The sequence below is a fragment of the Lactuca serriola genome, chromosome 2, assembly GCF_051521515.1.
Source record: "Lactuca serriola cultivar US96UC23 chromosome 2, Lser_US96UC23_V15, whole genome shotgun sequence".
Classification (NCBI taxonomy): domain Eukaryota; kingdom Viridiplantae; phylum Streptophyta; class Magnoliopsida; order Asterales; family Asteraceae; genus Lactuca; species Lactuca serriola.
The window spans coordinates 188,400,832-188,414,080 of NC_136409.1; the positions used below are offsets into that span (position 1 = coordinate 188,400,832).

At 35.6% G+C, this 13,249-nt stretch overlaps 1 protein-coding gene across 1 annotated transcript; it reads left to right on the top strand.

The window, feature by feature from the left end:
- Positions 1–8,553: 8,553 nt before the first annotated feature.
- LOC145087810 (P-loop containing nucleoside triphosphate hydrolases superfamily protein) lies at positions 8,554–12,821 on the top strand. Its single transcript, XM_079025885.1, has 13 exons — positions 8,554–8,922; positions 9,348–9,483; positions 9,696–10,049; positions 10,140–10,369; positions 10,474–10,601; positions 10,679–10,797; positions 10,888–10,980; positions 11,077–11,178; positions 11,296–11,398; positions 11,947–12,030; positions 12,128–12,223; positions 12,314–12,441; positions 12,566–12,821. The coding sequence occupies exons 1-13, from the start codon at positions 8,642–8,644 to the stop codon at positions 12,674–12,676; spliced, it is 1,965 nt and encodes a 654-aa protein (XP_078882011.1). The 5' UTR covers positions 8,554–8,641; the 3' UTR covers positions 12,677–12,821.
- The last annotated feature ends 428 nt before the right edge of the window (positions 12,822–13,249 follow it).

Below are 13,249 nucleotides of genomic sequence, written 5' to 3' on the forward strand. Positions count from 1 at the left end.
ACAACTTGATGATGCATCCATCTTATGCCCTTGCGCCACTTCCTGTAATACAAATAAAACTGAGTGGGTCAGGCTTGGGAGCCTGGTGAGCATATAGGGTTTTCAACCCACAATAAATAAATTATATTTAATTTCACCAACCAACAATAACCCGATTACCCATTCCCGTTATCCTCACTTTACGTCCCTAAAACAACATCTATCTTAAGGGACCTAATCTAGGATTTTCATCGGGACGGACATTACTGCTAAGGGGTTTCCTCAACAATAGATATCCTAAAGGCAACCATGAGGGGGATAGAGTACACCGGTGAACACATCGTTCACAACACCTACAGGTTATGAACCTGCTAGCGTTCCACACGACTGTCTAGAAAGAGTCTGTGGTCGTTATCCATACTCCGCTGAATAACTAGATCAACAACAACATCGAGGCCTATCATCTGTTTATCACACATCAACTATATACCCATGTTCTACCCAACATATTAGTAGATAAAAATATATTTTTTTATACATAGTTTAAAACCTGTATAGCATTTTTATTCAATACATATTCCACATAACAGATGAGGCACACCCACGTAACAAGTATTTCATAGAAAATAAATCAGATCTATGAGATAGAAGAAAGTGAATATACATTCACACACATAACAACAAAATTATACACATAACACGTATTTCGTATAAAATACATCATAATTATGCGTTAGAAGAAAGTAACTACACACACTTGATCAGAAGATGATCGGACAGCACTACGACTTTTAGAAGTAGTATTCTTCGGTAGATCTGGAAGATCTTCAAAAAAACCGGGCTCCTCGCGGGCAAAGGTTCGGCTTAGGAATCGCACTTCTCGGGATCTTCGAGGCTTCGAAACTTGCTTCGGGGCTCGGGATTGATATCGGGGCTTACTTCTGGCACGCAAAACGATGCAAAACGGGAGAAAGAGAAGAGAAAATGAGCAAATGAGCCGGCTGCCCTCACATCCCTTTTATAGGAGGCTGAGGCCTCGCAGTACGCTGGGCGTACGCCAGTACGCTGGGCGTACGCCAGTACGCTGGACGTACTCCTCCGAAATCGTCATTGCATGCGTCATCCGAAGAACTCGAGTGCGAGGGTCGTCATGCTTCACTGTACGTTGGGCGTACGCCAGTACACTAGGCGTACTTCGGATAAGTCCGCTGACTCCCCTTCAGATAATGTCGGATTTAATAATTAAATTTATATATTAATTATTTAATAAACTTCAAAAAATCATATCTTCTTCATACGAACTCCGTTTTCTACGTTCTTTATATCCACGCGTAGGTGAGACTACGCTCTACAACTTTCGTTTAGACTCCGTCGGCTAATTTTGAATTTATTTTTATTATTTATTTTAAGTAGGTCGGGACACGAAAACTTCGTTATAAATTCATAACTTCTTCGTCCGACGTCCGTTCTCGCCTATCTTTTATCGCTTCGTTACCACTAACGAGATCTTCGATTCTCGTTTAGACTGTTTTGGCTAAAAACCGCTCGATCTCAAATCGAGTATTCGGGCTTCATACTGCTAAGTCGAAACTTCAGAAAATCATAACTTCCACATACGAAGTCAGATTTGGGCGTTCTATATATATTCGGAAACCTCGTTTCGGCTATTACAACTTTATGTAAAGATATCGAGTTTATTTTACACTTAAATTTTGACGCTTATTTTTATTCTTAATTAATCAAATCACATAATTAAGCAATTAAGCACAAAACACATAATACTCAAATAATACACTTCTATTATTTCAAAACGGGTTACAAAGGTTAACCTAGACTATTATATCAACATTAATGACAAGCCTAGAAACACATGCATTACACTCGTCCTGAATATCATACTAGCATACTATGCCTAGGGCTAACCCCTGGGTCTTCTACTCATACTACATGGGCCAACATTATGGCCGTACACCCATTCACACAAAAAGGGAAACTCACCTGCACTGGCTGAACGCACTGATGATCCCACTAGTTGCTGCCCGACAACTCTCTGAACTCCTGCTCCACTAGCTCCCCGAGCTATCACTATCAATGCAACACTTAGTCTGACTGACCCCCGAAAGACAACCAAGTCAACTTTGGTCAAAGTCAAAGTCCTGGTCAAAGTCAACCTCCCACGTCAACCTCGGCGAGTCAACCTACCGACTCGCCGAGTTCATAAGTTCAGAGTCCTTCCAATCGCGACTCGACTCGCCGAGTCAGTCCATGACTCGCCGAGTCTATCGATTTCCGAGTCCTGACCTGTCTGACTCACCAAGTCTCCACTCGACTCACTGATTCGAATCTCAACTTGAAGGGTTTGGGGTTTCGCAACCTGACTCGCCGAGTCCAAGACAACCTTCATCAGACTCGCCGCCGAGTTCCTGCCCAACTTCATCCGACTCGACGAGTTGTTCATCCCACTCGTCGAGTTCCTCCTCATCTTCATGCTACTCGCCGAGTCCACTCAAAGGACTCGCCGAGTCCATTCAGATCTTCCTACATGCAGAGGACTTTTGAGTCATGCATGGACTCCAAACTGTAGATCTACCCTTCCCAAGCCTATTCATCACGTAAAGTTGCAAACTTTACGTGTAGAGAAGGAGATCTAGGCAAAATACACCATAAACTAGGGTTTAAGGCAAAGAGGCTCCATAATCAACTCAACGGCAGATACTTTATGCTTCTCAAGACCATAATATGCTTAGATCCGAAGTAGCAACTTCAGATCTGGCTTCTAACTCAAATGGATACCATTATGGCTAAAAAGCCCCAAAACTCACATATAGATCTAGGTGCAAAAGAGTCCAAGAACTAGTTTATTACCTCCAAATGTTCAGAAATATCTTCCCAATCCCAGATGTATAGCCCCTTCTTGCACCTCCAAGATCCTTCTTCCTTCTCCAAGCTTTAATGCACTCTTTAAGGCAAAAATTGACTCAATCAATGGATATGGCGGCTAGGGTTTGGTGTTTTGGGTGAAAGAGGCAGTAAAGGAACCTTAGGGGAGAGAATGAGACGTTTAAATAGGCTCCAAGTCCCAGATTTAGGGTTTTCCTCGTACATACCAGACTCGCCGAGTCTCCTTGGCCGACTCGCCGAGTAGGTCACTTACTCCTCGACCCGGATCCCGCTCGGACTCGCCGAGTTCCTCCTTGGACTCGCCGAGTCGCCCCTTAAAATTAGGTTTTTCTTTCCCTTATTGGCCTTCCAGACTTTGGGTGTTACAAGGTATAGTTTGGGAAGCATTACTCTAATACATTGGTACAAGTATACACTACTAAAACAATTATTTAAGTATAATTATTTTACATTACAAAGTATATTATTACAAGGCAATACATATAGTTTCCAGTACAAGAGAACACTACAACACTACATATAAACTAGTTAATACAGGGTTGTGAGGCACTACTTCAATTGTACCCCTCGGGGTACGGAACTAAATCATATACAGTATAACCAAAGTCTCCTGGAGGGAGAGCATGAGATTTGTGTATAGATCTATACGGGAATGACAATCCCACACCTGAACTTGTAGCTAGCTACAGTTAGGCCGACAAGCTTGGAGTGACAAATGTCATAATTTTCAGACGCCTGAAGAACGTCGTAGAGGTCACTAGGTCTTATCAAGCATGGTTATATGAAACTCACAAAAGTATAACTAAAACATATGTTTATGGGATTAACACTACTTCAATGGTTTTATTGTATTTAATAAAACTACTATGATCCATTACCGTACACTACAGCTGGTGGTATCCAGGCATACATACAAAGGTTTTCATACAAATACATATACAATATACTATTTTCTATTACTGGGTACACTAATACAACATACGATTATAAGGATCTTACATGAAATAGTTTATCTATTGATGTGTGTAAATTCAACTAGTTTTATCCCTACTTTTTATTAATAATTTGAGCACACAAAGGCAGTGAACCTGTCTTTAAGTGGTATAGATTGATAAGTAAGGTATCGAACTCAGGGAACGGAAATTAAACTAATAGCTAATTTTAACTAAAACAAATAATAAAAGTAAATGGTTTTTCTCTAGTTTTGCAAGACTAGAAACTTAACAAATTAAATTTGACTAATTAACTAAAGCAACAACTATTCACCAAATTTGATAAAGATGTTTCTATTTAGGTTCAACCAATTCACTCCTATGGTTATTTAAGTTAAGATAGATTAATTGCTATTGGTTACCAATGATAATAGTTAGGTTCATGTTCATTACTCCTAACCCTTAGACAATTAACTAATTTAAGCGTTGATCAAGTGTTTAAACTAATTAATTCCCTAGATTAATTATTTGGGTTAAATAAGATTTGTAATGGTCAATTAAGTTATTAATTCAATTAACCTCTTGTTGGTGGTTTCTCAACAAGCTCACACATTAATCTTCCTATTTTCTTATTAATCTTAGTTTCATAATCATTACTTCCAAGCATACGTTTTAGCATTCACATAGACATATGAGGTTAACAATTAAGTGATGTTCATGCAACCTAATTGCCTTCCAATTAACAGAAAATAGTAGTGATTAACACATAAGGTTCTTTAACAAACTTAATTTAACAAATCACCAATAGACAATTAAACAAAATTCAATAATTAAACCATAGGAGTTCTTTGGTATTCCCCAAACAGAAACAAAAACGAGTTTAGCTCATAGTTGCAGTAGAAACAAACAAAGAAACAAAGTTTAAGAAAGCAAACATGTTTAATTCCTAAGTCTAAGTGGTAGAATTAACCTAATTGCTTGAATTCTTCCAACTCTTGAAGCTTAGGGTTCTTCAATGCCTTCTGAATCTTTTTGTCGCAGGTAATTCTCCCAAAATTCGCCAGAAGTTCTATCCCAAGTGATCAGGATTCGTCTTATAAAGATATCTCAAAACAGAGGCTACTCGGCGAGTAGCAGAATCAACTCGCCGAGTAGGTCAATACTTATCCGTCTTCAGGTTAGCAGTCGTACATATCTTCTAGTATCTCATCGTGTACTCGCCGAGTAGGGCCGAGGTACTCGCCGAGTAGGTCATTCTTGGCACCCTTTAATCTTCTCTTGCTTTCCTTTTCTCCTTTTTACATCCAAGCATATCTTTTGGGCTGAAAACACAATTCAAAGCATTTTAAGTACCTTTTGTCCAAATTATTCTCATAATTAACCAAAAATAACTAAGAATATATGTTAAATAATTAACTAATTATGCACATATCATCTATTTACAAGATTACATTACATTCGCTATAGAAAATATTGGATTTTCTGGAGAAACATACTAGTATTTCCAAAGTACAAAGACATGTTTCATATCACTAAAACATACTTATGAACTCACCAACTTAAATGTTGATACACTTTCAAAATCACTTGTATTCTCAGGGAACCAGTAGACAGGTACACTCGCATGTTTTGAGAAGACAGAGCTTTTAGAGTCGCTTCTTTTATACTTTTACTATACATTTTGATGTCATACAAACTACGTTATGAACAAATGTAAATACAATATTTTATCAATGTAATGGTTGTGTTTGCTTTGATGTAAATACTGATATTTTTGCAAGAGTTTATATAATAAGGTTGTGTCGTAGTCAAACCCTATCAATTTCGTAATAAAGAAAATTACAAAAAAATCACACATTCGCAGTTGAAAAGGAGAGGAAATCGCAGATGGACTTAGTTCATCTACGATTTTAAGGAGGAAAAAAGGGTATTTATACACGAAAAAAAAATCATATGCGAACGCACAAGTGGCTAAAACACATCTGTGTTTTAGCTACTTGTACGTTCGCAGGTGGCTTGCCAAAATCGCAGATGGACTTAATCCATCTACGATTTTGATGACTAAAAATATAATTTCGTTTTTTTGGTTATTTTCCACAAAATAATTAATATTTTTGGCTAAATTTACAATTTTTTCTTTTTACAACGAACTTAATCACACAACTTGTCGAGATTAGAACAATGAGCGTTTCCCCAAGAAAGGCCAAATTAAAAAAAAAAAACAAACAAACAAACTAAACCACAATTTTTTTTACCAACCATAAAAAGCCATTTTTGTAATATTTTCGAATTATTATTTTGCAATTTTTTTCTATTCTTTCTAAATCCACCACTACGACAATGGAGTTTTTAACCATAATGGTGTGGTTGAGAAAAATAATTACCATTTTAGTGTCATTTATAAAATATTTACCATGTTAGTATTATTTTAATTTGAAAACTAATATTATTGTTTAAAAAGAAAAAAAACACGTTTTCTCATTCCCCTTGGAACGAACGATCAACAGAAAAAAAAAAAAAAACGAAAACTCAAAGCTAGGGTTGCACTCCCGTCGATCCTCCGCCTGCTGCATCCTTCGCCGATCGTCGTCCACTTGCGGTCCCTCCACTCGTCGCCGACTCATCTCCAACACAGTTAAAGGTATGCTCTCGATTCTGATTCTTATCGTTTCTTTTTTAAGTTTTTTGCTTCTGATTCTTGCCCGCTTGTTTCTCGATTCTCATTCTGATTCTTGTTAGCTCCTTTCTTCTTTCGTGTTTATATAGAATTGTTGATAAATTCTTCTTGATCGTTTCTTGTTTCTGGGTTTCTTTTTTTTTTTTTTTTTTTTTTTTTTTTTTTTTTTTGTAGATTGATTTTTATCAAACTTATGTTTTTATCTTTTTGTAGATGAAATTGATTGCAAACATGTCATTATATTTCTTTTTTCTTGTTATTACAAATTGGTATGATCATTTTTTGTTTGTTTTGTAGATGAATTCTATTATAGACATGATTGATACTGATCCTATAATCTCTCAAGTTGCTGTTGTGACTAATGTGATGAATATAGACAATGAAGTTGAGTTAAGATGGAACTGGAGATAGAGATTGTGAGGAAGCAAGTTGTACTTACAATCTGGTTGCAAATAGAAATTTCATGCAAGTAAAAGTAAAAGTAGTGGTTATTTTGAAATCACAACGTATACCGGTCCGCACACTTGTTTACACTATAAGCTTTCTCAAAACCATACGAACCTAGATGCAAGCTTGATTCCTATGGAAACTAGACTCCTTATAAAAGAGCAACCTTCTATCAGTATTTTGGCTCTGAGAGCTGAAATAGTTGAACATTAGGCTATACTCCTTCATATAAGAAGCTTTGGGTTGGAAAGCAAAAAGCAGTTGAACATGTGTTTGGAAACTGGGAAGAGTCTTATGTCGCTTTACCAAAATATCTAGGCGCACTTCGAGTAAAGGTATGTTTTAAGATCGACCGATGTGAATGAAGTAGAATTTCGGTGTGTTTTTTGGGCTTTTACACCCTTTATCAAAGGGTTTCGCTATTGTCGACCGGTGATTAGCATTTATGGCACACACTTGTATGATAAATACAAAGCTAAGATGTTGATTGCAATGGAAGTTAATGGTAATAATCAAATTTTGCCACTTGCATTTCCTATTATAGAAAATGAATCTTATGATCCTTGGAATTGGTTTCTTTCTCATGTCAAGAATCATGTGGTGAAAGACCGTGAAATCATTTGTCTAATATCTGATCGTCATGGTGGAATTCTTAAGGCTGTCAATGAGCATGGATCTCCATGGTTAGAGCCACGTGGTTTTCATAGGTATTGTTATATTTGTTACCGGTTCAAGTTCAAACTAATTGGGACGTTTTCCTTTTCGTAATAAACAATGTCGGAGATGTTTGTGGTGTTTTTTTATAACAAACAATGTTGATTTTTTTTACCTTATAAACATTGTATGTGAATGTTGGAGTTTTTGCACCCTAAAATATATTGTATTTTTAATTTATGATGGCTAAATTTTGATGGTCAAATGGTTGTATAAGAAAAACGGATATTAAAAAAAAAACAGAAAAAAACTGTTATTTAAAAAAATAGTAAAAAAAAGGTAAAAAAAACTAAAAGAATAGTTGTCATTTAAAAATATATACAAAAAAAAAAAAAACAAAAAGATGGAATAAAAGAGAAAAATAAGATATTTAAAATAAATAAAAACTGAAAAGTAAAGGAAAATGAAAAAAATACCATTTTGATAAATATTTTTGAAAGAACACTAAAATGATAAATAGTTTGCATATATATATATATATATATATATATATATATATATATATATATATATATATATATATATATATATATATATATATATATATATATATTGCATTTTTCCTAAATCCACCACTACGACTAGGGGTGACAATTTATGACACGGCATGACAAAAATAAACGACACAAATGAAATTGTGACGAAACTGAAATTTGAATTCGTGGTCGTGTCGTGTTCGTATTAACTGTAAAAAAACACAATGTCGTGTCGTGTTATATAAAACCTTGTCGTGTCATATCAGAAAGAAACACGAAACGAAACGACAGCACGATTTGCCATCAAGCAGCATTTTTTTTTTTTTGCATTATTTTCGAATTATTATTTTGCATTTTTTTTTTCTGTTTTTCCTAAATCCACCACTACGACAGCGTACTAGTCATCAAGCGGCAGTGAGCCGGTGACCAAATTGGGGTTATTATTAGAAATTGGCGGGAAAATAGGACACACATTCCAGCGACACCGCCTCGTTTGAAATCCAAGGAGAAGAAGAATGGATGCGGAACCAAAACCATTGTCGTCGGAGGCGTCGTCTTGCTGGAGAAAAGAATTAGACACCAACCTTAAGAGGCTCCAATCTCTTCTATTCGGCGCGGACATCGCTCTCGAGAAGCGAGATTACTCTTATTCTCAACTACTCTCCCTCCGTCTCATCGGTTTCCTAGATTCTCAGTCCTTAAATGACGTAGACGAAGCCTTCATTCGTCCAATTCGCCGTGAAGCTCTCTCGAAACTGGATTCTGCTCGTCAATCACTCATTCCTGACTCGGATCGGTATTATGTCTATGCCTCTAAACAAACATATGCGAAACTATTACTGAAGTTGTTTTCTTGATATTAATGTATCCACTGAATTTGTTGCTACGGATGAAATTCAGCTTTAATTCTCTGATTAAATGTAAGGTTTCTGTAAGCTATGGCATAGAAGTTAATGTAGTTCGTAATTTCAAATTAAGCTAGAATCCTAATTCAATTGTGTTTCAGTTATAATTTTATTGTGTAGGATCTGGATGGGAGAAATATCAGTTATGTTTGAATGGAACATTGTTGATGTTTGAAATCTAAATTGCAAACTTATCAGTTTTGTACTTTTGTAAATTGGTTCCACCTGTTCGAAGTAAAATACTTTTATGGTTTATTTAGGGTTCTTTTTTGGGTTATTCATGTTTATCCATAGTTTCTGCAACATGTCACTGCAGTCAAGCGTTTGAGCAAGCTGGTAGAGATCCAGGGGTGGCTTTCCACAAGCAAGGGGATATCAACATTGAGAAAATCAAGCAATCAAAATATTTTAAAGCTCTTCTCCAACATTCTAAAGGAAATACCCTAAATGAGGTATTACTTATTAGTGGCTGTATTTCTTCTTCACACGTTTTATAGCCTTTTGTACACCTATTCATGGTGCAATCAACTCATTTTTATATTGCTTTGAAAACTTCAACTAAATGTTTGATCACTGATGTAGAGTAAGGATGAGTATTATTGTTAGATTGCAACACAATAAGATCTTATAAAATTCATTGACTAATGATGACAATCCATGTTAGGATGATGAACCTGAAAAGAAGGAAGATATCAGTGGCAAGACTTCAAAAGTTCCTGTACATGGAAAATCAACAACCTTTTATGGAGGCATCTCAAGGACAAACAACAGTATGCATAATAATTCTGTCAACTCAGTAGGAAATGGTCTCAAGGATTGTAATCTTGTTGAGGGTCGTGGTTTGTCTACATATATAAATTCTGAGGAAGAAAGAACAAATGGAAGTAGCTTGAGACCCAAGCGATCTCGCATGGAAACCATTAGCCCAAAGAATGAAATACTCTTGTCTCCATCAAGCAAGAATGAAGCTGATACTGGTATTACTGGCAACGGTTTTGTCACTGCTAGAACAAAATTGGTATACATTTTAAATCTTGAAAATACCTTCTTATAATCTCCATTGACCAAAATGATTATAGATTTATGATGCATGTTCTTTATGCCACAGGAAATGGATGTGAGGCAAAAGAGAGGGATGGCTGGATCACCAAATTCTTCAGTTTCCCCACAAAGTGATGGAAACAACAGAGGCTATGGTGTCAAATCCTATCCACCACGACGTGGAATCCGTGGTTTTGTTCCTCCTATTAGATCCAACGGGGGTAATACTGGTAATGTAACTTCACGTGCAAATGCAACAAAAGGTGAAGATGCATTAGATGATTCAACAAAAAGATGGTAAGTAAGTTCAATACTTGGTTGTTAAATGTTAACATAATAAAGCAAAATCAAACATGGTTCTATAACTTTTGTTCATTTTACCTTTTTAACTATGATTACAGCATGGATGCGCTATGTGGTCCTGATGGTGAACTTCCAGAGAAGTTAAGGAATTTAGAGCCTCGCCTTATTGAGCACATTAGTAATGAGATAATGGATGGTAAACCCAATGTTCATTGGGATGATATTGGTGAGAGTTTTTTCATGCTCCGTAAACTTTTAAGTTAATTCTAATAAGATTTTAATATATTGTCATCTTAATTACAGCTGGATTGCATCATGCGAAAAAATGTGTTACAGAAATGGTGATATGGCCTTTGTTACGCCCTGATATTTTTGAAGGTTGTCGTTCCCCAGGAAGAGGGCTTCTTTTATTTGGCCCACCAGTAAGTGCAATATAACAATATTAATTTGTTATAATATCATGACAAAAAGTCAATTTGTTTGATTTGGTTGTATCTTTTTTCTTGGTTTAGGGAACGGGTAAAACTATGATAGGTAAAGCTATTGCTGGAGAGTGTAATGCAACATTTTTTTACATATCTGCAAGTTCACTAACCAGTAAATGGGTATGTATTGATTCTTTTAAGCATGATAAGTTCTCGTAGACGTTCATGTTCTGTTATATGTATCCAAGTAAAGATGTTATAAAATGATGACTGTAGATTGGAGAGGGTGAAAAGCTAGTGAGGGCTCTTTTTGGAGTTGCCAGCTGTCGTCAGCCAGCTGTAATATTTGTGGATGAAATTGATTCTCTGCTGTCCCAGGTATGTCACATTTAGACTTGTTCAATAGCTTTGATGATTTTATTTAAATACTTAAAACCATATAGTCTTATTGGATTCTTCACTTTTTTGCAACTTAATGAGTAATTACTACTGCAGCGTAAGTCAGATGGTGAGCATGAGTCAAGCAGACGACTTAAGACACAGTTTCTCATTGAAATGGAAGGATTTGATAGTGGAAGTGAACAGATTCTACTCATAGGTGATCTTTAAAATCCAAATTTTTTCTGATGTTTATTCATCTTATAACATTTCAATACTTCAAGAGTCATTTCCTATTGCAACTGTAAAAGCCAGTAGTGTACTTCAAACTCTAGCATTACAAAGAAAGGTTAAACTCAAGAAATAGCAACGTACTTTTGTTTGTTCGTTTATTGTAGTATTCTACTTTCATTTTTTTCTATTACAACATTATACTTTGAAAAATCTGCCCTCCTATAGCAATGCTAATAAAAAGCACATTTGATTGCTATAATTGGGTATATCTTTTAAAGTATAATGTTCTAACAAGTACAATGCTATTTAGATTTTTCAAAGTACACTGTCTTAATAAATAAGAGGACAAAAAAGATGTAATGGAAAGAAATGAAAGTGGGATGCTATAACACACAAATGACTGAAAGTACAATATGCTGCTAAATGGCAGATTAAGAGCTTTATATCCACTTCTGTTTTTTTAGTGCAAAAATCCCACTTGTAAATTTATCTACCACTTTTGTATTTACTGGCATTTACATTCTGAAATGGCAGGAGCGACAAATAGACCACAAGAATTAGATGAGGCAGCTAGGAGGCGATTGACCAAGAGACTTTATATTCCACTCCCTTCCTCAGGTGCAAGTGCAACTTTGATTTACCTTTTTTTCTTTAAAATTCCTTATGCTACTTATATATACAAGGCTAATTACGTAATTATGTCTTTGGTGTAAAGAAGCAAGAGCCTGGATAGTCCGTAATCTTTTGAACAAGGATGGACTTTTTAAACTCTCAACAGAGGATATTGATACCATATGCAAATTAACAGATGGTATTCTTTTTCCTCTATTTGATGTGGATGTATGTCTTACTCTTACCCTTATCTTACTTGAACTTGAACTTGTACTTTGATTTGTTTTAGGGTATTCAGGATCTGATATGAAGAATTTAGTGAAAGATGCTTCCATGGGTCCACTCCGGGAGGCTTTGACACAAGGCACTGAAATCACTAAACTTAAAAAGGAGGATATGAGGCCAGTTAGTCTACAGGTACGCACTTTGAAATTAGCATGGATTATGAACTTTTATTAACTGAAAAATCAACAAAGAGTTTGCTAGTTTAAGTAAAAGTTTTGGTTTGTCTGTTGTCACACACTATTTTTGTATTTTGTAGGACTTTGAGAATGCACTACAGGAGGTCAGACCTTCTGTTTCTCTGGATGAACTTGGCACATATGAAATTTGGAATAATCAATTTGGGAGCTTATCGCCATCAACAAAGTAGCTTCCAAGTAAATTTCATATTTAGTTTATTCATAACTTGAAGGGCGCAAGTTTCAAAGCTTCTCTTGTGTAACAACTTGAAATTGTTTCAAAATGTTCAATGACAACTATGTTTACTCCATAATCAGACCATTCTTGTTCTTGTATATATATATTCACTAAATTGGAACTCCATGGCTGTTAAATGGAAGGAATCTAATATATTTGCTTAGATTAATTACACAAAAGCAAGGTATGGTTTTTTATTTTTATTTTTCACTCTCTTGATGGTTATAGTGCAATTAGGTTTGTAAGTTGGGGTTTTTGGGGATAATGAAGTAGATGATAAAGAAATTTCAATGGATGTTGAGGTGATGGTATAATAACCTTAAGAGATGAAGATTATAACTCCATTAAGTGTCAATTTTCACATACTGTGAATGCAATGTTGAGTGAAATCCGAAACTTTTGATTTAAGGTGAACCACTTGGATTCAAGTGATGGGGTTGCTAAAATTGCTCAGCATATTGGTTAGAACCCAAATTTGGTGAAAAATTTTATTTGGAGTAACGAAATCACCCTAAATAGGAATTTG

Excerpts from the sequence above, each read along its gene's own strand:
- LOC145087810 (XM_079025885.1), top strand. The coding sequence starts at position 8,642 with ATGGATGCGGAACCAAAACCATTGTCGTCGGAGGCGTCGTCTTGCTGG. Across the intron at positions 12,224-12,313 it reads CATATGCAAATTAACAGATG|GGTATTCAGGATCTGATATG; the intron begins GTATTCTTTTTC and ends GATTTGTTTTAG. Across the intron at positions 12,442-12,565 it reads TGAGGCCAGTTAGTCTACAG|GACTTTGAGAATGCACTACA; the intron begins GTACGCACTTTG and ends TGTATTTTGTAG.